The sequence below is a fragment of the Vicia villosa genome, unplaced genomic scaffold (assembly GCF_029867415.1).
Source record: "Vicia villosa cultivar HV-30 ecotype Madison, WI unplaced genomic scaffold, Vvil1.0 ctg.001053F_1_1_1, whole genome shotgun sequence".
Taxonomy (NCBI): domain Eukaryota; kingdom Viridiplantae; phylum Streptophyta; class Magnoliopsida; order Fabales; family Fabaceae; genus Vicia; species Vicia villosa.
In genome coordinates, this window is record NW_026705461.1 from 56739 (window position 1) to 84619 (window position 27881).

Below are 27881 nucleotides of genomic sequence, written 5' to 3' on the forward strand. Positions count from 1 at the left end.
CTGGGTGAACTTGCAAGGTTAGCAGTCCAACGCCTAAGTCAACTCAAGATTGAAGATGAATGTAGTAAAAATTGGAGATCAGGAGAGTGTACATTGCTTTCCGTATGAAATGACTTTTATACCTTAGGTCAATTGGAGTGAATTTGAATTAAAGTACGCCTCAGCTATTTTGGCATTTTGCCGGCCAAAACAAATATTTTATATTATATTTTGTTTATTTTATTAAATATAAACTTTTTTAAATTGATGTTTTTCTTTAAGATTTGAAATTTGAAATTTTTATTTTTATTTTAAAATATAATATTGAGAACTTAATTATTTTAGAAAGCAAGTCCTGTCTTTTAGTTTTATTTTTATTTTTTTATGCATAATGTTTTTTAGGGTATAAGTCATGGAAAGTCTTTTTTTAAGAAATATTTGTCTTAATACATCCTTTCAAATTAATTCTAAGTATTTTTTAGCTTAAAAAAAATCTAAATTTATTTATTTGACATAAATGTGCCAAGAAAAAGTCAAAAAAAACTTTACCACAATAGCTGACTATATATATTACAAGCTCATAGCAGTTTTTCAAATGAGATTGAGTTGAAAACATTCACAAAACTAAGTTATAAAAGTTAGGAAATCAGACATTATTCATGAGAGAAACAATGTCATCATCCATTTGTCACATGTTAATATCACTTCTTCTTTTTGTTTTTCTGCAACATACCCTTGCAATTAAACAGGCAAGTTTTTTTTTCTCATTTTTACATTATTAAATAATCTCATTTTCATATTTGAGTGTTTAACTGTATGGTCTAATATTCTATAATTCATGTTTTTTTATGACAGTCCTATATTGTGTATTTAGGATCACATTCTTTTGGTTCAAATCCTTCGTTACTTGATTCTGAATCTATCACAAACTCTCACTATGATTTACTTGGATCTTACCTTGGAAGGTATGTAACTAAAATTAAGTGAATTTGTTGTTGTGGTTAATTATGAAATGATGATAGTTAATTTATTTTTTCATATATAGTACTGAGAAGGCCAAAGAAGTAATATTTTACTCTTACAATAAATATATTAATGGTTTTGCTGCAATACTTGAAGAAGATGAAGCAGCAGAGATTGCAAGTATGTAGTTATGTTATATCATGGATTTATCTTCCATATTACAAAATATTGTTTTATTTTAATTTTCTAATTAATTCTCTATACTATTTTTTTTTTTTGTGAATACAGAAAATCCAAATGTTGTGTCAATGTTTTTAAATAAAAGATATGAATTACACACGACCCGATCGTGGAATTTCCTTGGGTTAGAGAGGGACGGTGGATTTCCTAACGATTCAGCCTGGAAAAAATCATTGGGTGAAGACATCATTATTGGAAATTTGGACTCTGGTAATAAAATATAAATTAATAGCATTTTTTAACGATAATATTACACTCATTGAATTTCTTTTTATGTGCTATGCCTCAATAATTTTATTGATATTGTGACTTATGATAGGTGTTTGGCCAGAATCCAAAAGTTTTAGTGATGAAGGATATGGACCAATTCCAAAAAAGTGGAAAGGAATTTGTCAAGTTGCGGAAGGAAACCCAGATAAATTTTATTGCAACAGGTCTTTTACTCTCAATAATTTCATGTACTATCATTTTATTGCATCTCATATAACTTAACTGATGATTTGTAGGAAACTCATTGGAGCAAAATATTTTTATAAAGGATATCAGGCAACTCCCGGAGCGAAAAATGTAACCTTTAATAGTGCACGTGACCTCGATGGTCATGGCACACATACTTTATCCACTGCCGGAGGTAATTTTGTTGCGGGAGCTAATGTATTGGGCTTTGGAAATGGAACAGCAAGTGGTGGATCACCAAAAGCTAGAGTTGCAGCCTATAAGGTCTGTTGGGAAGGATGTAGTGAAGCAGATATTTTGGCTGGTTTTGAAGCTGCCATAGCTGATGGCGTTGATGTTCTTTCTGTGTCCTTGGGTGGAAATGATCCGCTAGAGTTTTTTTCAAGTGGTCTTTCCATAGGTTCCTTCCATGCAATTGCCAACAACATCACTGTTGTGGCTTCTGCAGGAAATTCAGGACCTGATACCGCGCCTGTAGTAAATGTCGATCCATGGATTCTTACAGTTGCTGCTAGCACAATTGATAGAGACTTTGCAAGTTATGTCATTCTTGGTAACAAAAAAATATACAAGGTATATATATAGCTATCAAATTTTGGGCATTTAATTTCTAGTAGTATATGCTTAATACAATTGTTTTCTGTGTTTATTTTTAGGGAGCTAGTCTTTCAGAGTTGAACTTACCACCTAACAAATTATATCCATTGATAAGTGGTTCAGATGCCATGTTTGATGAGAAGAAATATTTGCTTGATGATGCGTAAGAATGTATTTTTATTTTCTTTTCAAGTTTACGTTTCCAAATAAGTTGGGTACATTCGAATTGATTTAAGTTATTTCCCGTTTGTCTGCTATTTCTGTATAACTTTTATTATTCCATTTTTCACTGTAATTTAAATACACAAATTGGAATTTATTTGTGTAGCATGCGTTGCGTAGAAGGATCTCTTGATCCCAAAAAAGTTAAAGGAAAAATACTGGTATGTCTTAGAGGGGAGACTGGTAGAGTTGACAAGGGTGTGCAAGCTTTACGTGTAGGTGCTATTGGAATGATAATAGATAACTTTGATCAGGGGTACGAAGTTATAGCAGATCCTCATGTGCTTCCCGCTACGCATGTTTCCTTTAAATATGGGAATTTCATTAATAATTACATCAAAGAAACAAAGTAATTGTTCTCATCATGTCTTTATATTAAACTTTGAATTATTTATAAAGATAGAATCTTACATTTCATACATATATTTTGTAGGTCTCCTGTGGCTTTCATTACTAAAGTTAAAACACAATTGGGTATAAAGAACACTCCAATGATGGCTTCATTTTCCCCAAGAGGCCCAAATATCATTGATCCCTCAATCCTTAAGGTATACTGAAACTTGTGACAATTATCATTTTGATTATCGTAAAATAAGATTTCAAATGTAATTATATATTTATTTTGTACATTTCAGCCTGATATCACTGCACCAGGCGTCAATATAATTGCAGCTTATTCTCTAGCTACATCTCCGACAAATCAACCGTCTGATAAGCGTAGAATTCCCTTTGCTCCTCTGTCAGGCACTTCGGTATCATGTCCTCATGTTGCTGGACTAGTTGGACTAATTAAATCTGTTCATCCTGATTGGAGTCCAGCTGCTATCAAGTCAGCAATTATGACCACAGGTAATCAAATTAAGTAAGATCATTGGATTTTTTTCCAACTACCCCAAAAATATAGTTAATAGCACTTTTTTGGCCTTTAATAGCGGTATAAAAGCTCTCGTTATTATAGGTTGGTTATCTATGAAAGCGCCATTTAAGCGCTATTAAAATCCCAATCCATATGCTATTTTATCTATAAAATTTACACTTTTTACAGCAACAACAAAAACTAACAACGGAGTGGATATATTGGATTCATCACTAGAGAAGGCAACTCCTTTCGATTATGGTGCAGGGCACATTCAACCTAATCTTGCGGTGGATCCTGGCCTTGTTTATGACCTTAATGTTACTGATTATTTGAACTACTTATGTGGTCGTGGATACACGAGTGATAAACTTAAAGTGTTCTACGACAAACCTTATACTTGTCCAAAATCTTTTAGTTTGGGAGATTTCAATTATCCATCAATCACAATTAAATCTGGACAGTCTTTGAGTGTTACTCGTACGCTTACCAATGTTGGATCCCCAAGTGAGTATACAGTGGAGGTCCAAGAACCCCCACAATTTCTAGCCACAGTTGAACCTAAGATATTAAGATTTACACATAAGGGTGAAAAAAGAGAGTTCAAGGTAACATTCACTAAGAAGTTAAATGATGTATTTTTCACTTATCATGCCTTTGGGAAGTTGATTTGGACCGATGGAAAGCATCGTGTTGGGTCTCCTATTACAATATCGTTCCAAGATTAGGTTGATATTTCATGCATGCACTTTGATAGAGTTGTGGCTCTCTCTTTTTTACCTCTTTCAATAAAGGCACATGTTGTGTTATGGTTCTTCAAAGGTTGTGATAATATTCTTCTTTTAATGTTATTTTATGATGATTTGAATCAAATGAATAAGATAAAGTATAGCTATCATAAAATGTTTCTATCGTTGAATGAATTTAAATTTTTAAAGAACTCGTAAATTCTTCTTTAAATATAAGAACTATACAAGTATTACTAAATGCTTTTGAAATCAATGTTACAAAAATCGAATCAGAGATAAAAAAACAAATAGGTGAAATGTTCGGTTTAAGGTACAATAAATTAATAACATAAAATTAAATTTCATAGATATGTCACACAATCATATATTTATAATTTGATAAAACAAATATTTTAAAAATCCATTATAAATTTAATGCAACAAGATCAATAGAAATATTTCATAGATTAGAATGATTAGAGGTGGAAATAGGTCAGGCCGATAACACAGGCCTACATGCTAGACTACACAGACTCAGGCCAGACCATACCTTTTTTTTTAAATAGAAAAGACCAGGATTTTTTTATAAGTCTATTTAGTTAAAAAAATGCTAAGCCGCATGCTCTAAAAAAATTTTTTTAAATCTATCAGGCCGGCCTATTTAAGTCTAAAATACATAAATAAAACTTGATTATCTTGAAGAACTTGTGAAAATAAAATAAAAACACTTTATGAACATTGTTTTCATAAGTTCTCTTAAACAAATAGTCTCGCAGAACTTAAGCTAATAGGTAAGTTAAAATAAGTCAATGCAAGCAATTTTTTAAATCATCAGCTATAAGCTATCGGTCACCAGCCATCAACTAGCTTATCATTCAACCGCTATTTTTACCAAACGGAGCCTAAAAATCTTAAATTTTGAGACAGAGCGAGTACGAGATTTTCCAACAAAGTTCATTCTAGTGAAACTTGGCGACAAAATGTTGGGCAAAGGATTGTGGTCGTATGAAACAAGATAGTAGGGGATGCAAGGTTTTTTAAAGTGAATCTAACTGGGGTAAAGACTTATTTGAAGTGTAATATGATGGTTTTATAACTTTCTGTGAACTTACATTCACATACATGAGGGTGCAATGCATGGCAAATAAGTGAGCTACCTTGTAAACATAGTGCATTTGCCATTATATACACACGAGCAAAAGTGGAGGACTATTCTGTTGCATACTATAACAAAGATAATAAATACATCAAAGCTTATTCTAGTTTCATTTGCCATACTTAAATGTTTGTTTCACCAAGTATCTTCTTGAATAAAGTCAATATTTGTTTTTTGGTACACGGTTGCGACATTTTCACCATTAGTCCACATGATCGAAGAGAAAACCAACTTGAACTATACAGATTCTTTCATAAACCACAGATATCTGAAAGTATTAGCGACGCTATGAAGATTTTTCTTCCACTTCGCTATCCTTATTCTCCTTTAAGTTGAGCTTCCTTGCTAGTGAGAGGCACATATCGAACAGCAGTCTCAGTCCGTATACTGATAGAACCATCGGTGTTCTTGTCCACAACCTTTAAATCTTGAAACCTGTTTCCAACAGGAATAACCATTCGACCGCCGGGCTTCAATTGGTCAATAAGTGGTTGGGGAATCTCTGGTGCCGCTGCTCCAACATGAATGGCATCATAAGGGGCAAACTCAGGCCAACCCTGCCTTCCATCTGTCAACACAACAATTATACAAATGTTTCAAATTAAAGATCCATCAACTTAAAATAGCAACCAGTCAAGTTTTAACTGCTTAAGAAGCAATAATAAAACAGTGCAACTATTGCCGCGGGCCAGAAGAAGAACTTTGTGATAGTGAAAATGGAGACACGCAAATATCTTGGATGACCATAACATGAAGAAGGTTTATGGATCAATTCTACTTTTAGCTTAAGCTGACTCAATCATTTCATAAAAATCTCAAATTTAACCACTACGTTATTGTTTTTGTGTATATGAAAGACTCACAATAGTTTAACTATTCATCCATTACTATCTCCTTCATTTCCCATTACAAACATATAGACTAGATTAAACAGTCATTACTAAGTCCAGCATTAGGCAATACGAGATGTTCAGTGAGTGCTTAAGTGGCTTGTTCCTCAACCTTGCTAGCTAGCTATTATGGTAGGTTTCTGCAATTAGTTGGGTGCTTATTACATGGTATCAGAGCTCTGTTGATGGTGTCTCCGTAAGGGATACCTAATAGAGAAAAACTGAACTAACCAACTATGCTAGTAGAAATTAATTTAACCAAAAAAGGCCTTAACCTTGTAACTGATTGTGCTGAGTCAGCACTGTCCTAGCTAGGTATAAATATCTATTATGTTGAGTGCTGTTACTAACTTCTTCATTTGATAATATTCAAAACAGAAAATGCAATCTACTTTCCCTCTCTTTCTTTTCATCTTACAGTTTCTATCATTGTTACAGTTTCTATTACTGCCAATAGAGGAACTAACTAAAACAACTAAATGAAGTGTCGTAGAGCTTCATCGTTGGCTCACAGTGGTTCCACTATGATAGGTATTTGGGTATGATTGAGCACCTAAATCACACATCGTTATCATAAGATGTTCTGTGCAGTATTTAAATGCCATGTTCTTCTCCTTCGACCCATAGCATTAAAGGGATGATTCCTCCCAAGTGCTAGATTGCTTATCATGGTCAAATAGAACAAAAGAAACAGTACTATTGTTGTGCAAGAACTATAAAAGTTTCAATCTTTCGGATCCCTGGAAATAATAGAAACCATACCACCATCATGCAGAGAAAGGGAACCATCTTTCAATAATGAAGCTGCAGCACTTTTTTCAATATTCTTGATTGAAAAGGAAACCAATTCAGGAATATGTTCCACGCCAACAGTACGGCCATTGGGTCCAACCATCAAGGCAAAGCACGCTGTCAGGTACCCAGTCCCTACAAATTGGTTCAAAGTGAAACAGAACATCAAGAGAAACATAATTGTCTAATCAGCAAACATAGTCAACGTCTTTAGCATCACATTGCTCGACAGCTCAATCAAGCAAAGGAAACAAATCATAAGTCTTCGTGCGCTACACACCCTTGTTATTGCACTTCTTACCATCAATTTTAGCAATCAACCTTACAAAACACGACATAATAACTTCAACAATTTAACCACTGTCCATATCATTCATTAAAACCAAACCAATCACATACATTATTTTCTGATAAATCTGATGGAGAGCATACCAGAGCCAACATCCAAAGCATGCATTCCAGGTTGCAAATGATTCTCCAGCAACTGAAGGCAGGATGCATGCATGTGCGGTGCAGATATAGTGGCATTATAGCCTATAGCAAAGGGGCTGTCTATGTAAGGTTGAACCCCATTGGGTACAAATAAACCTCTGTCAATATTTTCCATTACTTCAACCACCTTTTGAGATTTGATTATTCCACAATTCTGCAAATTCTCTACCATCCCTTTGTTTTTATTGATCGCACTCCCAGACCAGTATTGCTGTAATTGTTTGCAATTTTTCAAGAAACATCAGATAAAGTAAGAAATTTGTGATCTGAAAATGAAGAGAACCTAAAAAAACTAATTAGTACTAGCTTATTTATATGCTTAGTCGGTAATTAAGTTTTAATGATCAGATCATTGGAACAATAAGGATTCCATGAAAACTCATTGAAAAGAAACATGAATTAGGTTAAATGGGAGAGGTTACCTCCATCGTAGAGAGGGAGAGAAGTGTGCTGATGGAGTTGGGGGTGTGTTGCTAGCGGTGCGACGAGGATCAGCGGGAGTGAAAATTAGGCAGAGATGCTGTAATCGGAAGTATTACGGGAACACTGACTAAATATGTTTATTCTCTTTCTTTCACTTCGGTACTTTGTTTCATGTTTCAGACACCCAGTAGTGCATGTGCGGAGAAATGGAATGGGCTTGTAAAGTTTGGGCTCGAGTCCAGTATTCCTGTGGGCTTATTGCTTTGAGAAAGAGAATTTCTATGTAGACACCCCTATGGGAAAAAATCTCCAGCGAAAAATTAAAAATACCCCAACTTCGGAAATGTATTTCCGAAGTAATTTTTTTTTCAAAATTTTTTCAGATTTCTGAAATGCACTTCCAAAAACATCAAATGGGGAGTGTTTTCGGAGATGCATTTCTGAAAACATTTTTTTCACATTTTTGGATCATTTCGAATATACATCTCTAAAATATGCAGAAATTGTTTTATTTTTGTGTTTTTCTAAACAACGTTTAGTTCCGTATTTTTAATTAAACGAAAACGCCTGCAGTAAACACTGGTTGATATAAATAACATATAATCCGAATAAAATACGTGACATATCAGCATAAAATCCTAATATTATATATACAAGCCGAATAAAATACTAATAGTGTGCGAAAATGTACGTGAATGTTAAGAAATACAAACCGAATACAATAAAATCCAAGAAAAATAAACTGGATCCTCCTACTGAGTATGTCTAACCCTAACGCTCTGGACCTCCTCTGCCTGGTATATGCCGCCATACCGCCAGCGTCTCCGACCATCCTCTCCACGACTGCAACCACCTCTGGACCTCCGTGCGCAATAATACCTCGGTCCAATGCGTCTCGCCCAAGCATCTCTATCTGCTGGAATATCGGCAGGAGATTAGTGGCATGGTCATCCTCGGCTTGCTGGTTCTCCAAGATCTCCTCATATGTTGGCCTAGGAGCTCCGGGAGCATCGGGTGTCATCTCCCGATAGAACCGTGTCACGTACCCTTCTACACAATGCCCTTAGCATCAGGTATCTCCTCATCATCCTGGTATCTCACCTCCTCCTCCTCCCGTACCTCCTCCTGCAGGGAAGAAGACACCCGAACCAGCCGACTCCTCAATCCAGATGAGGAACCAGCCTCATCCATCTGGACGGATACTAGTACTTAACCCCGTCCCTGTGTCGCTGCCAGCTGCGACGCCCGCTCGCGTCTAACCGACGTTGTCTGGGTCAATCTGCCTTGTCTGAGTCGTGCGGGGTTGTCTGTCATTTTCCTAAAAAAATTGAATTCCATAAGAATGCGAAACAATCAAGAAAATAAAAAAAAAAACATTTTTGGGTATATTTCGGAAGTACATTTCCGAAACTGGTCAAGGAGGTGTTTTTGGAAATGCACTTCCGAAACCCCCATGCGACACCATTTTTGCAGAAAACCCAAAAGTTTGCCCTAAGTGCATCAAAATCTCAATTTTCCTATCTAAATAACACCAGTGACATGTAATAACTTAAATGAACTACACTATACTAATTTCTAACACCCCTAAATCAATTTCAATCTTAAATTGAAAGTTTAAAAAACTTACAGATTTGAGGTGTTGTTGGAGGTGCTTTAGAAGTGGTCTATAAGCCTTTGGAGTAGTCTTTGATGGTCTTTGAAGTTACCTTTGGTGTTTATGCGAATGCTTGAGAAGAAATTTGGTGTTTTTGAAAGATTTAGGGTAAATAGAAATAGGAGGAGGCTGTTTTGTTTAAACAGCAAAACGCGCATTATTTCGGAAATGCATTTTTTAAAAAAAATTACGTAAAAAAAAGGTGATTTTGGAAATGCATCTCCGAAATCACTCTTTTTTTTCAACTTCGGAGATACATTTCCGAAGTATAGGAGCATTTTGGGAAATTCTCCGCAGTTGACCAAGAAGGTAGGGGGTCAATTAAGAAATTCTCTGGAGAAATGGAATGGGCTTGTAAAGTTTGGGCTCGAGTCAAGAAACAATGGAGGTATTACTTTAGGGAATTGCTAATTCCACTCTAAGGGGTGGAAAAGCACCATGTGGAAATCTGAAAGTATCCTTCTGATTCTGGAAATGCATTTTCGAACACACTCCACTCCATATACACATAATTCATTCGTTTTTGAACCACGTTCCAATTCTATGACTAAATTTATTCCGAAATTGCATTTCCAAAAACCTACTAAATTAGAGAAAAAAATGCAGAAACTTATTCCGAAGATACATTTATGGACTCGACATTCATGTCTACAAGCAAAAACTAGATTAATGCAAATAATGTAGAAGAAAAAACATGTTCTTTACTTAAAATTGCATCTTTTATGTTCCTTTTGATGTGATAAAACACAAAACTGTTGTTTTAGAGTACAAAATTTGATTGAGAATGAATGGAGATTTTTTATGTTTGAATTAAGTGCGTTCGGAGCTATATAAAGGCTTTGTAATGAGTGCAAAAGTGTATTCTCTGTCAGTTTCCTTCAAGCCTATATAAAGACTTTGTAATGCTAAGTTGTAAGCAAGAAATGTGTGGTGAATTCAATAAAACCAGAGTATTTCAATATTTATCTACCAGTAGAAATGTAGTGCAAAACGAGAATAAAAATAGTTTTTCCACTCATAATCCTACAACAATATAATTTATAACATACTACCACCTCTAGAATACCACCAACATGATTCATCAGCAAGTTGTGGCTCTTCATGCACTTCAAGCTCCCCTGGTTGTGGAGTTCAGACTAAGGTTATGGCTCTAAAAGGTTTGGTTCAATCGGCTTTGTTTTCTGCTAAAACTCTTGCACGAAGAGGCATCTGGTCCCTAGTCCCTCTAATGCAATCTTTGATAATATTCCTATCTGTGAGGTACTAATTAAACTATGTAGAACTTGTATATTTCATGATTGATACCATGGATTATGTTGTAAAATAAGTGTTAGAAAGGAGCATTATTCTTAAATAAACGATCATGGGCCATATTGACCCTCAATACAAATTTATTACTCTAAACCATATCTTATCATATGTTCCAAAAACACATCGTGATTCCTTATATGGAGTTCGCATAGAACAAGATAGAGGATCCCACTCCAACTTTGTCTACACCCAACTGGCCAACTCAATTTCTGACCAAAAAAGGACTTTGAATCATGAGAATCATCTGCTTCCACCACCAACAATCAACTAAAAATCTGTAATAAAAACCAACAAACTACCGCTGCACAAATAATCAAAGTAGTATCCAACCAAACAAAAATGTGACAAATCCTAGCCTTCATTATTGGTTAAACTGTTTGAAATTGAATAACTGTTTGTCTTTGATTTGTTGTTGTCTTTTTTATTGCATCTTTTCAAATATCTCGTGCTTTTCTCTATTTTGTTTTGATTTCTTAAAAAAGTTTGCAAAATATATACTCCCCTAGACTTTATTTATAAGCAATTTTATAAATTTTTTGACCTTAAATATAAGTAAAAGTGAACAAATCTAGGTTATTATCTCTATATTAAATACTTAATATTATTTTAATACTCTCTCCGTCCCATAATATAAGAGAAAAAAAACAAAATCACACTTATTTTGATGAAGACATTTTGTGATTTTATTGAAATGATTTTCTTGAAAAGATGTAAAAACTACTCTAATTGGTGGTTGATTTTAGAAAAGTAAGAGAGTAAATTAAATGTAATTTGTCTTTAATTCCACCATAAAAATGTGAAAGTTGATTTTTTTTTCTCTTATATTTTGAGACAAAAAATATCCACTTTTTTCTTTTATATTTTGGAACGGAGAGAGTATTATTAGTGGATGACAATTTAATTGAGGATATACTAATAATTATGATATATCTCTCACATGAAATAAAAAAAATTAAATGCACATAACTACCTTTTAAATAAATGTAAAATTTGTCTTTTTTTTTCTTATATATTAGGTCGGAGTAGTATGTGTCATTATCAAGAAAAGAAATATTGTTGAACCAAAATAATTAGAAAAATAAAGACCTCTTATTTTGATTTTGATGATAGCAAGATCAAAAAGAATAATTTTATTCTTTAATGTTTGTTTCATGTCTAAGAAAATTATTGAAACTTCTCTAAGTAACTTGTACTCTAGAATAATGTGCAGAAACAATATGAACTCAAAATACATCCAACAACATATAGTCTAGCACAATGATCAACAAGCGAATATGGCACCCTATCAAAAGACCACTCTCAATTGCCTTTTGGCTAGTGCTTACATTGTTACCCATTATTATCCCCTTATCAACTCTACACAACAAAGTCGACAATTTACCTCTTGTGTATAGAAGAGTAAGTTGTGATCCTCTGGTGACCAATAAATTTAGGAAATTTATTAAGAGACCTCCTAACCTTCTTGACTATCCCTGGCGAAATTCCCAGAATGCCCCTATATTTCGGAAATGTATCTCCGAAATCACTTTTTCTGAAAAAAAGGGTGATTTCGAAAGTACACTTCCAAAAACACGAAAAAAAGGTGTTTTCGGAGATGCATTTCCGAAAACACCCCTTTTTTGAGTTTTCGGAGATGCATTTCTGAAAAATCCCCTTTTTGGGAAAGGGGTGTGTTCGGAGATGCATATCCGAAATATTCTTGGAATGTTTCGGATATACACTTCCGAAAGAATTCAATAATTATTAAAAAATTAAAATCAAAGTGAATCAATACAATTAATAGGTATAAAATCAAGGTGAATCAATATATCAAATGAATTAAATCAAAAACATTTTAATTTCATAATTAAATTTTGATTATTTAGAATTAAATATAAAATTTATTCTTTAAATAAAATTAAGACAAAATCTTTTTTCAATTTTTTTAAACTAAATAAAAATTTATAACTCATTTTTAATTATGAATCAGAATAGAAATATATAAATATATAATAATAATTATTAATTTTATAAGTGAAGTATATAAATATATAATAATTATTATAAATTAAAACACTATTTTTTTAATTTTTTTTAATTATTATATAAATATATAAATATATTTATAATTAATATATAATAATTATTATATAAATATATAAATATATAATAATTTTTATAAATATATAATAATTATTATAATTATTATATAAATATATAAATATATAAATTAAAACACTCATTTTTTTAATTTTTTTTGCAAATATATAATAATTATTATAAATATATAAATAAAAAATTATAACTCATTTTGTAAATATATAATAATTATTATAAATATATAAATAAAAAATTATAACTCATTTTGTAAGTGAAATTATTTTAATTAAAATTATTTTAAATTTTAAAATATGAATCAGAATAGAAATATATAATTATTATTATTCATAACTCATAAATTATATCAAAATATATAATTATTATTATTCATTACTCATAAATTATATCAAATTTATGATATATGAATTAATTAATATCATAAAATTAATTTTTGGGATTTTTTTAGATTTTTTTTTGTTGTTTCGGAGATGCATTTCCGAATTTGTCAAAATCTCAATTTTTGGGATTTTTTTCGGAAATGCACTTCCGAAGTCTGAAAAAATTTTGAAAAAAAAATATTTCGGAAATGCATTTCCGAAGCGGGGTAAAATTGGGTTTTCGCAGGGGGTGACCCCATAGGGAGGTGGGTAAAGAAATTTTCTAAATTTATCTTTTAAAGATCAAGTTTGTATGAACACATTTTTGTGATCCTCTTGTGACCAATAAATAAATAGTACAACCTAATATTTGTTGTTAGTACAAGGTTGTATGAACTAAATATGGCATGTGGTCTATAACGTCTCTAATCCCAACGAATATATCCTACAACAGTCAATTGAAGAATTCAACACCTTTTTCCATTGTCTATTGGACAGAAACAGCACTAGGGTGTATTTAAAATATCATATAATCAGACGGTGGAAAACGTTCAGGAGTAGAATAGTCAATCAAGCATTGCAATATAACGAAACGAGAGAAACGGTCTTTCTTTTAATTTCAATGTAGAGAATTAGTTGTATTCCATACTAGCTCCCCAAAAATCTTCATGAGCATTATGAGCTTTTCATTAGATTCATGATTGGGGAGATAGAAGTTACAGATGAGCATTTCCAATCATCAAATGCTTTAGAAATCTAAAAGTAATTGAGGAAGAATACTCTCTAAATGAGTAGCTTCTATTTGACCATCACCCTCAGTCTCTGCAATAGCAACAGCGCGCTGAACAGCCTCTGCATCCATACAAATATTTGTCAAAAACAACATGACATAGAATATGTGCAAATCATAGTCATGAGAAAATATTAATGTGTTTCTCTATTTAATATGGAAGAACCTGTGACAAAAACCCGGAGAAGTTCACAGGTAAGCTTCAGAGCACTAGCATTAGCTGCATCGAAAAATATGGACGGATAGATGAGTTATGATAAACATCCAATTTGCAAATGCAAACACAACTATAGTGTGGCAAGATCACAGAACCTTCACCAAATAAGAATGTTAGCAGAATGATAACATAAATACCAGAAGTTGTCCGATTCTTCTTGGACGATCCGGCTCCTACCTGTAGCAGTAAAAACCCATTTGCAGATTATTGACAGACACGGCAACAATTAAGTAGATGTTCTGTGACTACAATAATTAAAAATATTAGAGAATGTATGACCAATTACAGATGCTACTCCCATTGAGACCCACCACCCAGCCAAATATAAACTACATTGTTGTAGATCAAGTCTTTTGTGAAATAGATTGAGAATGGAGAACCACCAAACCATAAAAACAAATGTCACAATACTTAAATAATGAAGAAAAGAGAATGAAAGGGAGACAGTTGGAGCCCAATATGGTCTACTGCTAAATATTTTGAGAAAAAAAGAATTACAAATTTGAATGAGTGAGATATAGTAAAAAAAAAACAGTAAGTAAACTACTATGCACTCTCTTGTACTTTAAAACTTTGTGCTTCGCTACATATAGCTCCCATTTATAACAAAAACCAACTCAAAACCCTCTTGCCTTTACCAAAACATGCACTACACACGCCTAACTCTTAATGCTGTCAGGACAGAAATTTCTTAAATATCCAGTTAGCATATGGTCTACAAGAACTTTTCACGGTCATTCAGATTCATATATTCATAGTTTCAAGTTGAGGGCTTCTCAATGATGTGGTCAAAAGTAACAATTAAATAAGTTTTTGAAAAACACATTTTTATGCAGCATTTGAAGGTATCTTGTATCCAATAAAATGACTGATATTGAAATATCCTGCAACCAATACTTAACCAAATGCTGTAGATATAAACAACAGTAAAAACAAATAACACGGCACACGGTAAGAACAAAGGAAGCAACCAAGCACAGTTTGCATCTATGAAGCACGGACCGACACGACACCACCGATACATCGACATCAGTAATATTTGAAAAGATGAATAAGTTGAACATAATCATAACACTGACACAAACATGCATTTTTTCAAAGGCGTCGGTGTTACATATGTTTTCATTATTGCTAATAAGAAAATCAAAGAATCAGAAAAAACAAGGAAAGAAATCTGATAAGCAGGGCTCCTAAAAAGTCCGAGAAACATTTTAATGAGTAAAGCCCACACAAGAAAGTGGATTTAGGTGTTTTCCACCGAAAAACATGCACAAGTAACAAATAAAGTTATTTTTTTAGGGGAAAACAACTTATCATGTTCCAAATCAAAAGTTTCCGAAATTCAACAAGTAGCATTCAGAAATTGATATTGAATTTCAAGAAACATAAAACTAATCATCATAGGTCTCACTCTCCGAGGCCAACCAACAAACACATAGCATGCATATGTTAGAATTTCAAGAAGGATGAAAATTTGAAAACCTCGGAGTCCAAAGCATCACTGGTTGCAACATTTTCACGCTCTGCAAGTGTAAAAACAAACAATTTTAAGAAATTAAAATGATAAAGTTAGGGTTTCATATAAATTGGGAAATTAAGATAAGGTATATAACCAAGGGTTCGCAAAGTCCAAATACGCTTCATGATGGAATGGATTAGATCCTGAATTGAACGAAGAACGCATGTATTAAGAAAAGTGCTATGAAGAGTGGAATGAAGAAGAAAGGGTTGTAGGAGCAACGTACAGAGTCGAAGGTAGGTTCCTCCATTGGTGAATGCTGCAGAAAAGTAAAGCGTGGTTTCGTCAATTACCGCTACAAATGAGACTCGTTTGGAGGGAAAATCACAATAACGATTAACTTTCTTGAGTACTATTGTATAAAAAAAATGACACTTGTTGTACACATTCATGTTTGGAAATGTCTAGATTGTGTCTGGTACATATTCTGATTTTTATTTGTAATGATTTGGCAAATTTTCTTTTTTGAATTATTTTTACTTTGAAATTTATATCTGTCCATTAACTTAAAAAAAATACATATTATTAACTTATTTATAAGGTTTTTATATTAGATATTTTCATGCAAATAAACATTGAGATAAAATTAAAGGACAAAACTTCCTATCAAATTTTTATTGGGGGACCAAAATAAATTATGAAATAAAGTAAAACAGATAAAAAAAATAAAATGAATCAAAATGAGAATAAGGAGTTTGGTGATGCTACAATAAAATAATGCAGTATTGGTTAGTGTAAAATAATCCAGTATTTTTAAGTTATTTAACGGGGTTTTAAAACCCTCGCAATCTTTTATTTTATGTTAATTTTAACTGACGTGATGTGACACGTGACCATGTCACGTAAGCCTCCGTTAGTTGAATCTAACGGGATTTTTAATTAACTAATCACTAATCAACATAGATAATTAGGATTAGATTTTTTTATTTAACAAATTTTTATTACTGCTTTTTTATAAAATAATAATAATTTTCTATGTTGGTGGTGAAGAGGATTTATGGTGGTAAATAACTAAAAAAAGAAAGAATTAAAATAGGAGAATAAGACAAAACCAGCGCTGGCATCCAGTGTTTCTGATTCTTGAAGGTTCACCATGGAGAACCATCTTCAGCGCCCTTGGATTGAGTCTTCTAGAGATCCAACATCAGAAGGAGGAAGGCGCATTGTAAGGCATGGCTGGCAGAGAGCGCTGGATTCTGTTGAGAGCAAAACACCTCAAACTAAAAATAAATAAGTGACGCCTCCATGGATCGAGCCCGCGCACGTTGGGTTTCTAAACTACACGCGTGAAAAACAACAAATAATGACACAACTGACCAAAAGCAAATTCAAAAGCAATAAAACCTGGGGCCCCCACGTCATGAGCAACCAATAGAATGAAGAGGGAGGATTACTGACTCTTTGACTGTCCAACGAACACACACCACGCGTGGAGAGAGATGCTGAGAAAATTGACCAGCGAATGGGATCCATTGCACGCACCACGTAGGAAGTCAAATATTCAATTATCACTGTTCATTGTCTTCCTCGAATTTCCTGCGGATTCTGTTGTGGACGTAGCTGCGGACTTACATGCAGATTTTTCCGCAGGTACTTTTTCTTCCATAAATCCTGCAAAATTAACGTTAATGAAAAAAGGAAACTGCCCAGATCATATGAATGGAACCTAGCGAGCTTCATGGTGATGTTTTTTTCCGTCGAAACGCCCTGCAACATGGGATCCGAAGCTTGGCTATGTGTATGCCCTAACAATGGTGGATTGCGATTCAAGGCTTAAAGGTCGAGTCTAATACGTTGGACCTGCACTAATACATCTCAGGAACACATTGATATTATTAGATCACATCAAGACGCAATAAACATCAAAATATGGAAAAATTAACATGGACGATGGTGATGGTTATGGTGTACTTATCCTGGGCGTTCTGAAACACGTCCAATGAACCAGATTTACTCCTTGGCATCTCAGGAGGAGAATAGAATTACTTGTTTGGATTGATGGTGTCTGCCAATAAGAGAACGAAAAGTTGCAAGTTTATGTATAATTTTGAACTTTGAAACCCTAGTACTCTTGCCTAATTTTTGTCCTCTCTTAGGGCTGAATATGTTATGTATATATAATGGAGCATGTTAGGTCAAGTCATGGGCTTGGATCCTTGCTTGTTTGGTGACTTGGAAATTTGAATCAATATGCATGAAAATCTTTATATTTTTGGGCCAATTTCTATTCAATGCATATTTGGCTTTTAATCATGGCTTATTGGATGATATTGAGTCAGATTTGATCAAGAAAATTTTGGTTAAAAGTTTGAAGAAAGAATGGATTGATTGGTGAGAAATATTTGATTGGAAATTCTTCAAACCTTTCTATTTTGGTTCAATTCCCTTTCCAAACATATCTCTCATGAAATTTGTGTCTATATTTAGCCTTTTGGATGATAGGAATTGATTAAAAATCAAATATTTGATTTAAACTAATTATTTCATATTTTACATGATTTATTAGTATTTAAATAAATTAAAATTCAAATAAATAAAATAAATGATATGAAAATAAAATAATTAGTTTAAGAATGTTTATAAAGCCCATAGACACGTTTGCAATCCATATCTTAGGCCCATTGGCCCAAAAATTCCATTTTGCTCACATTGACTTTTGTGCATTTCTCCAAAATTGCTCAACTTTACCAAGCCATAATTCTCTCAATTTTTTTGTATAGAAATGTTCTAGGACTTTTTGGAAAGCCCAAGATGTCCTCTACAATCCACTTTGGAACCTTTTTTGCATTTGAGGATTTTATCTTGATGATTCTTGATGATATTGCTCCTGACAAAACACAGCTTTTTGCGAGATTCTAGAAGGACCTGTAATGTTTTGGTTCATATCTCTCAAATGGTGCATTTCTTGGTCTTAGGCCCAACATCAAAGTTGTAGAGAATTTAATTTCATAGAGAATAAGCTTTGGTTGGAGAATTTCTGATAAATTATGAGAGAGATATGATCAGTCAAAGTTGGGTTGACTTTCTCCTAAAAACCCTAATTTAGCAACTTTAAGTTTGCATGATTTTTGAGCTTTCTTTGATGAGTCATGATCAATCCTCGATCAAATGATGAATGTGACTTCAAAATATTGATATTGACTAAAAATCAGGAGTTTTGACTGTAATTTGACCACAGTTGACTTTTAGGTCAAACTGATCGACTGTTGACCATTTGAGCAGTTGATTTGGCAATCTTGTGATTCAAGGCTTGCAAATTGGCATGAGGATACTTTGAAGCATATGAGATGCCATGGAGTTCACTTGAAGCATCAGAAGTTGATTTCACCTTGAGAGAAGCAAAACCATAGTTGTGGGTTGATCGCTTAGAAGAAGGTTAATTGTGCCTAATTCTTACACCATCTTGAGCAGTTGAGAGTCGATCATGTGAGTCAAAATATTTGGAAATATGATGGGCAAATTTTGGGGTATGACAGATAGCATTTTAAAATGAGAGATGAAAGGAACAAATATCAATCATTGAATTCATCAAGAGAGAAAAATTAATAGCCACATTGATGTATTAACATTCTCTCTCTTGATGAATTCAATGATTGATATGTATTCCTCTCACCTCTCATTATAAAATGTTCTCACATGATATGCTCCATATATGGGAGCATATCAAGTGAGAGCATTTTAAAATGAGAGATGAGAGGAACAAATATCAATCATTGAATTCATCAAGAGAGAAAAATTAATAACCACATTAGTGTATTAACATTCTCTCTTGATGAATTCAATGATTGATATTTATTCCTCTCATCTCTCATTATAAAATGTTCTCACATAAAAATTCTGTTTTTAAAAATATATTAAAATAGTATTATTAGATTTTTTTTTGTTTTTTATAATAAAAAAATAAAGAAAGTTTTATTTTCGCTTTTTAATAATGTTTTGTATATTTTTGTTTTGTTTTTTGTTTTAATTTTTAATAACTTTGTTTTAAAAAATATACTGAATTAATTTTTTGTTTGATTTTTTTGGGTTATGATGTGTTTTTCACCTAGTAAAAAATGTTTAATCTTAATCCTACTCTGGCACATAGTTGGCATGTTGTTCTATTATATACTCTGACATAGATACTTGCGAGGTAATTTTTATCTAGGCAAAATACCCTTTTTGGTCCCTTAAGTATACTCCAAGGTCCATTCTGGTCCCTTATCTCTAAAAAGTGTCAAAGTGATCCTTTAATTGTCCAAAAAGGACCACGTTTGTCCTTTCTGTCAGCTCCGTTAGTCAAAGTCAAAGGAAAGGCATGGGTGGCATACATGTGGCATTTACGTTTTTATCTTTATTGCCAGGTGGTTTATTTTAATTGCCAGATGTGTAAATCAGCAATTGACATAAAATAGAAAGGAAAATGAAATAGAAACCTCATTGTCTCTTCGTTGGTTCTTGAAGGAAACCCTAGCGCAGCTGCCATTGACGAAACTCCAATCTCTAGTTGATGCGAACGAGAACGAAGACGACATTCAAGGTGAAAGCAAAGACGAAGACGACATCAGAGGTAAGTTTCTGCATCTCTGTGGCTGGTACTCTATTATGGTTTTAATTCCATGTTTCTGAAGTTTATATCGTGCGCTTCTATTTAGGGTTTCGTTTGAAATGGACGAGTATCTAATCATTACAATCCACCATAGTGGTGAATTTGCGAGTGAGGACTTGAGCGTTTACGTAGGAGGTCAGATTGCTAAACTGAGGGTAGATGCTGATAAGTGGAGTTTTTTTGAGCTGTTAGGTAGTATCAAGGAACTAGGTTATCGAGCCATAGAAAACATATATTATAAGGATCCAACTGGTGGGATGAATATATTGGTAGATGATAGAGGGGCATTAGAGATTGCTGATTTATATAGGGTTCATCTTAGTGTTGAGGTCTTTATTAAGCACGCATTGTCCCAGGCTGTTTTTGCTGATGAAGCTGAAGTTGTGTTAGATGATATTCCACTTAATGAAATGCCACCTAATGAGATAGTAGATGAGGTAGCAGTAGAGATTGAGGAAATATTGAAGGAATTTGATGACAGGGCCAATGATGTAGCACAGGATGATGTGAGGAGTACTGATGTAACACAAGATGGTGAGAGGGCCAATGATGTAGCACAGGATGATGTGAGGACTAATGATGTAACACAAGATGGTGAGAGGGCCAATGATGTAGCACAGGATGATGTGAGGACTAATGATGTAACACAAGATGATGAGAGGGCTAGAGATGTAGCACAAGATGATGTAAGTGCAGTTGGAGCTGATAATGGACTTGTGGGTGGTGAGGTTGATGATGATTTAAGACTGACTGATGATAGTTCTGATGATAGCAACTTCGAGTATGATAGTGCAATGGAGATAGTATTTGATGATGATTCTGATGAGTATAGTACTGAACTGGAAGAGGAGGATGGAATGGACTGTGATATAGAAGATAATGAACAAATGAAAAGTAAAAAAGGAAAACAAATGTCTGATGAAAACAAAGAAGATAGTAAAGGAAGTGATAATGATAGTGAGGATCTTGGAAGTGATTGTGATAGTGATGATAGCAGTAGGGCTAGGAGAAAGACGTATCCAATTTTTAAGCTTTTAAAGGATATGTCCAATTACAGATGGGAAGTGGGAACATATTTTACTACAAAGGAAGATTTCAAGGAGGCAATTGTTACTTATGCAGTCCATTCTGGCAGAGATTTAAGGTTCACTAAGAATGACAAGATAAGGGTTAGGGTCAGGTGTAAGGATGGATGTGAATGGGAATCTTACTGTGCTAAGTTACCTAATGAGGATTCATGGCAACTAAGGAAAGTAGTTGACACCCATAGCTGTAGTAGAGAGTATCATGTAAAGTTACTGAAGACAAAATGGTTGAGCAAGAGGTTACAGAATTCACTTAAAACAAACCCTAGACTGAAGCTGAAGGACATTAAGGAAAAGGTTCAGAAGAAGTGGAATGTTGGGGTCAACAAAACCAAGGCTATAAGGGCTAGGTTTGCAGCCAGAGACATGGTTGATGGGTCATTTCTAGGGGATTATACAAGGGTGTATGACTATGCACATGAGTTACTAAGATCTAACCCAGGTTCAACTGTTAAGGTTTGTGTCCAGCCTGCACAAGAAGGTTCAACTGTTGAGAATTTACATTTCAAGAGGTTGTACATATGCTTGGCAGCTTGTAAGGAGAGCTTCAAGTGGAGCAGACATTTCATAGGACTTGATGGATGTTTTTTGAAAGGCTTATGTGGAGGTCAAATACTTGCAGCTATTGGCAGAGATCCCAATGATCAAATGCTACCAATAGCATTTGCAGTTGTTGAAAGTGAAAACAAGGATAGCTGGACATGGTTCTTGGAGCTTCTTATTGATGATCTTGGTGGGAGGGAAGAGTGCCTCACATACACTTTCATTTTTGATCAACAAAAGGTATGACATTTTCATTTTACATTTTACATTTTCATTTCTGATCAACAAAAATGTATGACACTTTCATTTTTTATGACTTAGGGTTTATTGCCTGCAATGAAGGAACTTCTTCCAAGAGTTGAACAGAGATTTTGTGTTAGGCATCTATACAACAATTTTAGGAAGAGGTTTGTTGGAAAAAAACTAAAGGAGATTATATGGAAAGCAGCCAAGTCAACTTACTACCAAGCTTGGGAGAGAGAGATGAAAGTAATGAAAGAGGTCAATGTAGAAGCATACAAGCACATGATGAGCACTCCTCCAAGATTTTAGAGTAGATCATACTTCAAAACTCATAACAAGTGTGATGCTGTACTGAACAATATGTCAGAAGCCTTTAATAGTGTCATATTGGAGTCAAGGGCAAAACCATTGATCACCATGGTGGAAGAGATTAGGGTATACATGATGGAAAGGTGGGCAACAAACAGGATGAGGTTTCAAAAATTAGAAGATGTTGATGTGTTACCAAACATTAAAAAGAAGATTGAAAAAACAAGTTCATACACAAATATGTGGCTTGTAAGGTAAATTCTGATTTCATTCTGATTTGAATCCTAATTTGTTAAATTCTGATTTGTTAAAGTCTGATTTGTTAAAGTCTGATTTCAATCTTGTTTGTTGAGTTTATTCTGATATAAATTCTGATTTTTAGGATGTCTGATGAGTTTATATTTGAAGTGAGGAATTTGGAAAACAATGCCGAAAAATTTACAGTCAATCTGAAAGATAGGACTTGTTCATGTAGAAGGTGGGAGTTGACAGGCCTCCCCTGTGTTCATTCACTATCAGCAATCAAAAGCAGGAACCAAAAGATTGATGATTATGTCCCTGAGTATTACAGGAAATCAAGATATATGCAAGTGTACCAGCCAGTTATTTTTCCAGTCAATGGCTCAAACCTATGGGAGAGGACAGAGTACCCTGATGTTCTGCCACCCAAATTTAGGAAAATGCCAGGAAGACCCAAAAAAAGGAGGAATTTGGAACAAGGTGAACTGGATGGAACAGATAGAAAGATGAGAAGAACTGGCTTCATTGTGAAGTGCAGTAGATGCAAGAAACAAGGACACAACAAACTTACTTGCAAGGTACCATCAACTACTGCACAAGCAGCTCCATCACAAGCAGCTCCATCTCAGACTACTTCTGTACAAGTATCCCAAACAGCTCCTTCAGCTCCATCACAGTCATCTCAATCAGCTCCTTCACAATCATCTCAAGCAGCTCCATCACAATCATCCCAAGCTCAGAAGACTACTCCAAAATCAGCCAAGAAGACTACTCCTAAAGCAAAGAAGTTGGCAGTTAGAAGGCCAAATGCCCCTTTTATCCCACCTGGTCCAACCACAAGGCTGACTGCTGCAAAAATAGCTATAGGTCCAACAACAAGGAGGACAACACATACTAAAAGGGCCACACCAAAATGGAAACCATAGTCTCTTTATTTTATGTAGTGTTTTGGATTTTTAGACATCAGTTTGAATATTTTGTAATGTGTCTGAATATTTTGTGTTTTTAGAACCTGGTATGCAGTATTTTGGCCAAGTAATTTTGTGCTTTTGAACATGTGATTTCTGATGGCAAGGTTAATGTTAAAGTTAATGCAATATTTTGGCCTATAATTTTTGCCTTTTTCTGTCTTATGAATATTAGTGGTTTGTGTCCTTTAGCAAAAGTCAATACATACTTAGCAGTGTGTAACAAATCATAACATTACAACACTAAACCATAACATAATTTTTGCCATTGATCACTTTAAAACATTACAACACTAAACCATAACATTACAAATGACCAACACTAAAATTCGATACATGAATAAATATCAAATTCAGTACATACTAATTCATAACCTTACAACATACTAATACAGACTTTTCCAAATGACCAACACTAAAATAACACAGAAAAGCCTTTTCCAATTTTTCTCAGAATTCATCATCTTCTTCAACTCTCTTGTCTTTTGTTTTAGTCTGTCATTTGTTGCCTTAAGAGTTACCAACTCCATTTTTGCTGCATCAAGTTCAATTTGAATCTTCTCCATCCTACTATTCTGCATCTTCATATACTGGTCTTTCTCATCCATCACATCATCAAAGAACCATTGAAAATAGACACACCCTGTTTGGGTTGAACCCTGTGAAATTCAAAATACCAATCATTCGAACCCTGCTAAGGCAATAAATGACATGAACAAACAAGTGAAGTTCGTTTTTACCTTGTAATTACGACAGCCCCAGAATTGCTTCCCGAAATTCGTGCTTGTTGAAGCCCTACGAAGCAAAGCTATCTCTCCACACCCACATACGGGTCTCCATCTCAAGTTTGCAGCAAAACCATCATTCTTCGTGTTAGATTCGTATGAACATGGCCCTGCGATTGATGATGATGTCTGCTTCATTGGAAACTGGTGAACCCTAGAATTTGGGGAAGAAAGGAGGCAAACGATGAACCCTAGAATTTGGGGAAGAAATTCTGGGAACGATGAAGAAGAGAACGTTGAAGAACGATGAAGAAGAGAACGTTTATATCATTCCACGTCACCTGCCACGTATACAGACCTAACGTCCGTTTGTGCCATTTGGACAGAAAGGACAAACGTGGTCCTTTTTGGACAATTAAAGGATCACTTTGACACTTTTTAGAGATAAGGGACCAGAATGGACCTTGGGGTATAATTAAGGGACCAAAAAGGGTATTTTGCCATAGATACTTGATCCTACTCTGGCACATAGTTGGCATGTTGTTCTATTATATACTCTGACATAGATACTTGCGAGGTAATTTTTATCTAACAAGGTTGTGAGGTGCTTTTCACCTAACAATTATAGTTGCAACTATCATTTTTTAGGGATATTTAGTCTCGACAAATTAATAGTTGTGAGATTTTTTTTAAGTTGTGAGGTGATTTTCACATTTTTGTAGTGACTCTCACATCTTTGTATTCAAACTTTTCTATAATGAAAGAATTTATCCATTCGGGTTTGGCAAACTTGTACTTCTTTTGGTTTGTGGTTTTTTATTTCTATTTCTCATTTTACGACCATCTCCAACGGTCTGATTCTTTTGCTTGTTCACCGACTGTCACGCATGAAATTGAATATGTTACTGTTGAAATTCGACAACTTATCGAGCGTAGCAATGCAATGCTACCGCTGCTTTGAATAAAAACATATTAAATGGATTTTCTCCCTTAATCACTCTACTAGCTTTGAATAAAAAAAATATTATTTTAAATATTATTTTATTTAATAAGAATAAAATATTAATACATAAAGTAAAATTGTAGAATCCAATATAAATTTTTTAGAGTTGCATTTTCGAAATAAAAATTAGATGAATTGCTTTAATAGCATGTTTGGATATACGGCAAAATCCCCAAAAGCACGGTACATTTTTACGATAAGGGAGAAGTTATGTTTTGTTGCTTCTCATTTTCAAGGTGGGAAGAGTTTCAAATGTGCGTTTAGTGTTTCTACCGCCAAACCAAACAGATACTAACATGATGTACCCCAATAAATCCCTCAAAGAACCCAAAGATGCTCAAAAAAAACAAAGAGAAGTAGAGCGAATAAAGCTTGTATAAAAATATCACCCATGAAGATACATACTTGCATTTACAATTATTTTTGTTTTACTTATTGCAACTATGGTTCTAGTCCTAGTGATGATGAACAAGGCTTAGCCACAAATCAGTTTTGAAATTTGATCTCATGCTCTTATGATAACGGGAAGCACGGACTTAAATCATTGTTACACCACCATTGCCGACAAAATCGCAACCGTCACGTCACGGTGACCCTTATTTAAAACCATCAATCATGTTAGTATTAGTTTCAACTTAGCTAGTTAAGATCATGATTTAGCAATTGATAAAGTTTCAAATCAAACCAAACACTCCCACACTCTAATCTCCCCGTCAAGGCTTCCACTAAACAGCTTAACCACCCCATCATCCGCTTCACCGATACCCGAAGTTACCACTAACGACTTCACCGGTTTTTCATGTCCTTCCAACACTCCCCTACAACAATAACCACCATCTCTTCTTTCCCTCCGCCAAATCCTCACTGTATGATCCGCTGACCCACTCACCAACAATTCATTCACGTTTACCAAACAAAGTATTGCCCCACTATGACCCCTCAACGTTTCCATCAACACGACGTTATTATTTTCCTCACACTTCTTATTATTACTCTCCCACCGGCATATCGTCCCGTCACTCCCGCCAGAAAATAGAACCCTCCCATCACCGTTCATCGCCAACGCATTAACGGTTGGTTTCTGCTTCCCTACACTCACAAAAGAATACCGTTTCACCTTATTATCCATCTTCCAAGCCTTGATGCACCCATCTGCCGAAGCCGTGTAAACCGTACCGTCCTCCGAAACAACGACAGCGTTAATGGCGTCATCGTGCGCGTGAAAAGACTCCAAACACCGGTAATACCCGGAAGACAAATCCCATATCTTGAAACTTTTATCCCAAGAAACAGAATACATGAGTTTCTCTTTCTCGTTTACTGCTAAACCAGACACCGTATCATTATGTTTGATCCAAAGACTCTTCCGGTGACGTCGAACAGTCACGTAGTTTTTCGGAACGATGCAGCGGCGCAACCGGTCTTTAACGGTGGGAAGTGAGGAAACAAGACAGTGCTGTTTTGAAGATGTAATATGCCAGATTCGAATTTTACAGTCTTGGTGAGCAGTGAAGACTCTTGAACCGGTAAACGTGATGGATTTTACGAAACCTGAAGTGGAGGTTTCGTTGAATGTGTCGATGAGGGTGTAATTGGAGGAGAGATCGAAGACGTTGATGAGGTTAAGAGAGGCGGCGTAGAGAAGGTTACGGTGGACTGCGAGACATGTGATATGGGGTGTTAGGGTTTTGATGGAAGTGAGATATTGGTAGTTGAAGGGTTGCATGAGGGGTTTTTGTTTGTGTTGATTGTGTTGAAGGTGGAGGAGGGTGGTGATGGTGAAGTCGTTCATTGTGGTGGAGAGAGTGCAGAATGAGGCAAACGGTGGGTGGAGGAGTGAGGAGACAAAAGGGTTGCTGAGGAAGGGAACATATGTAGCGGTTGGGATTTGTTGTTGTTATGGCATGTGGAAAAATCAGAATATTCAACACGTGGCAAGAGTAGAAAGCTATGAGGAGTAACTTGGTGGGGCACAAAGAAAGTGGAGGGGTCCATAGAAGATTTGCCGGACCTTAAGGATCAGATTGGTCAACGTGTCGTTGGTTGATTGATAAAATGTTCATTGATATATTATGGAGAGTGCTGTCAACTATCTTTTCAATAGGGGTGTTCGCGGTGCGGTTTGGGCGGTTTTGACGAAAAAAATCATCTGAACCGCAAGAGAAAAAATCGTGCGGTTTGGTTTGATTCGGTTGGCTTTTAAAAAAAATCCGAACCAAACCAAACTAATGTGGTTTGGTTCGGTTCGGTTGGTTCGGTTTTTTATAAATATTTTATTGAACCATATATATACATATAGATGACAACATAATTTTGTACTTAGACATTCATACACTATCAAATAACAACAAAACTCGTCATATTTTGACAATAACTTTCTATTTAATTCATAAAAATTAAATTAGACAAAAGTGGAACAATAAACATAAAATAATA

General features: G+C 34.6%; 5 protein-coding genes across 6 annotated transcripts; 1 reads left to right on the forward strand and 4 right to left on the reverse strand.

Moving 5' to 3' along the window:
* The first annotated feature begins 650 nt into the window (after positions 1-650).
* On the forward strand, positions 651-4159 carry LOC131632940 (subtilisin-like protease SBT5.3). The gene is made up of 11 exons (XM_058903655.1): positions 651-728; positions 835-944; positions 1025-1122; positions 1231-1392; positions 1502-1616; positions 1689-2211; positions 2295-2398; positions 2564-2806; positions 2891-3005; positions 3093-3306; positions 3503-4159. Exons 1-11 carry the CDS (start codon positions 651-653, stop codon positions 4039-4041), a joined length of 2301 nt encoding a protein of 766 aa, XP_058759638.1. The 3' UTR covers positions 4042-4159.
* Positions 4160-5106: 947 nt separating this feature from the next.
* On the reverse strand, positions 5107-7967 carry LOC131632934 (protein-L-isoaspartate O-methyltransferase 1-like). The gene is made up of 4 exons (XM_058903649.1): positions 7794-7967; positions 7312-7582; positions 6850-7014; positions 5107-5765 (listed from the first exon to the last, which is right to left on the reverse strand). The coding sequence occupies exons 1-4, from the start codon at positions 7797-7799 to the stop codon at positions 5515-5517; spliced, it is 693 nt and encodes a 230-aa protein (XP_058759632.1). The 5' UTR covers positions 7800-7967; the 3' UTR covers positions 5107-5514.
* A 5913-nt stretch (positions 7968-13880) lies between these two features.
* On the reverse strand, positions 13881-16143 carry LOC131632937 (protein MHF2 homolog). Of its 2 annotated transcripts, none has more exons than XM_058903653.1 (6): positions 15968-16143; positions 15836-15884; positions 15705-15745; positions 14360-14399; positions 14172-14225; positions 13881-14067 (listed from the first exon to the last, which is right to left on the reverse strand). In XM_058903653.1, exons 1-6 carry the CDS (start codon positions 15989-15991, stop codon positions 13964-13966), a joined length of 312 nt encoding a protein of 103 aa, XP_058759636.1. In that variant the 5' UTR covers positions 15992-16143; the 3' UTR covers positions 13881-13963. The 2 variants fall into 2 exon arrangements, with proteins under 2 accessions (XP_058759636.1, XP_058759635.1); XM_058903652.1 differs by having other exon boundaries at positions 14318-14399.
* Positions 16144-24079: 7936 nt separating this feature from the next.
* On the reverse strand, positions 24080-24917 carry LOC131632944 (uncharacterized). The gene is made up of 2 exons (XM_058903660.1): positions 24458-24917; positions 24080-24376 (listed from the first exon to the last, which is right to left on the reverse strand). The coding sequence occupies exons 1-2, from the start codon at positions 24638-24640 to the stop codon at positions 24104-24106; spliced, it is 456 nt and encodes a 151-aa protein (XP_058759643.1). The 5' UTR covers positions 24641-24917; the 3' UTR covers positions 24080-24103.
* Positions 24918-25809: 892 nt separating this feature from the next.
* Positions 25810-27296, reverse strand: LOC131632943 (protein JINGUBANG-like). Its single transcript, XM_058903659.1, has one exon. The coding sequence runs from the start codon at positions 27235-27237 to the stop codon at positions 26125-26127; it is 1113 nt and encodes a 370-aa protein (XP_058759642.1). The 5' UTR covers positions 27238-27296; the 3' UTR covers positions 25810-26124.
* Between the last annotated feature and the right edge of the window lie 585 nt (positions 27297-27881).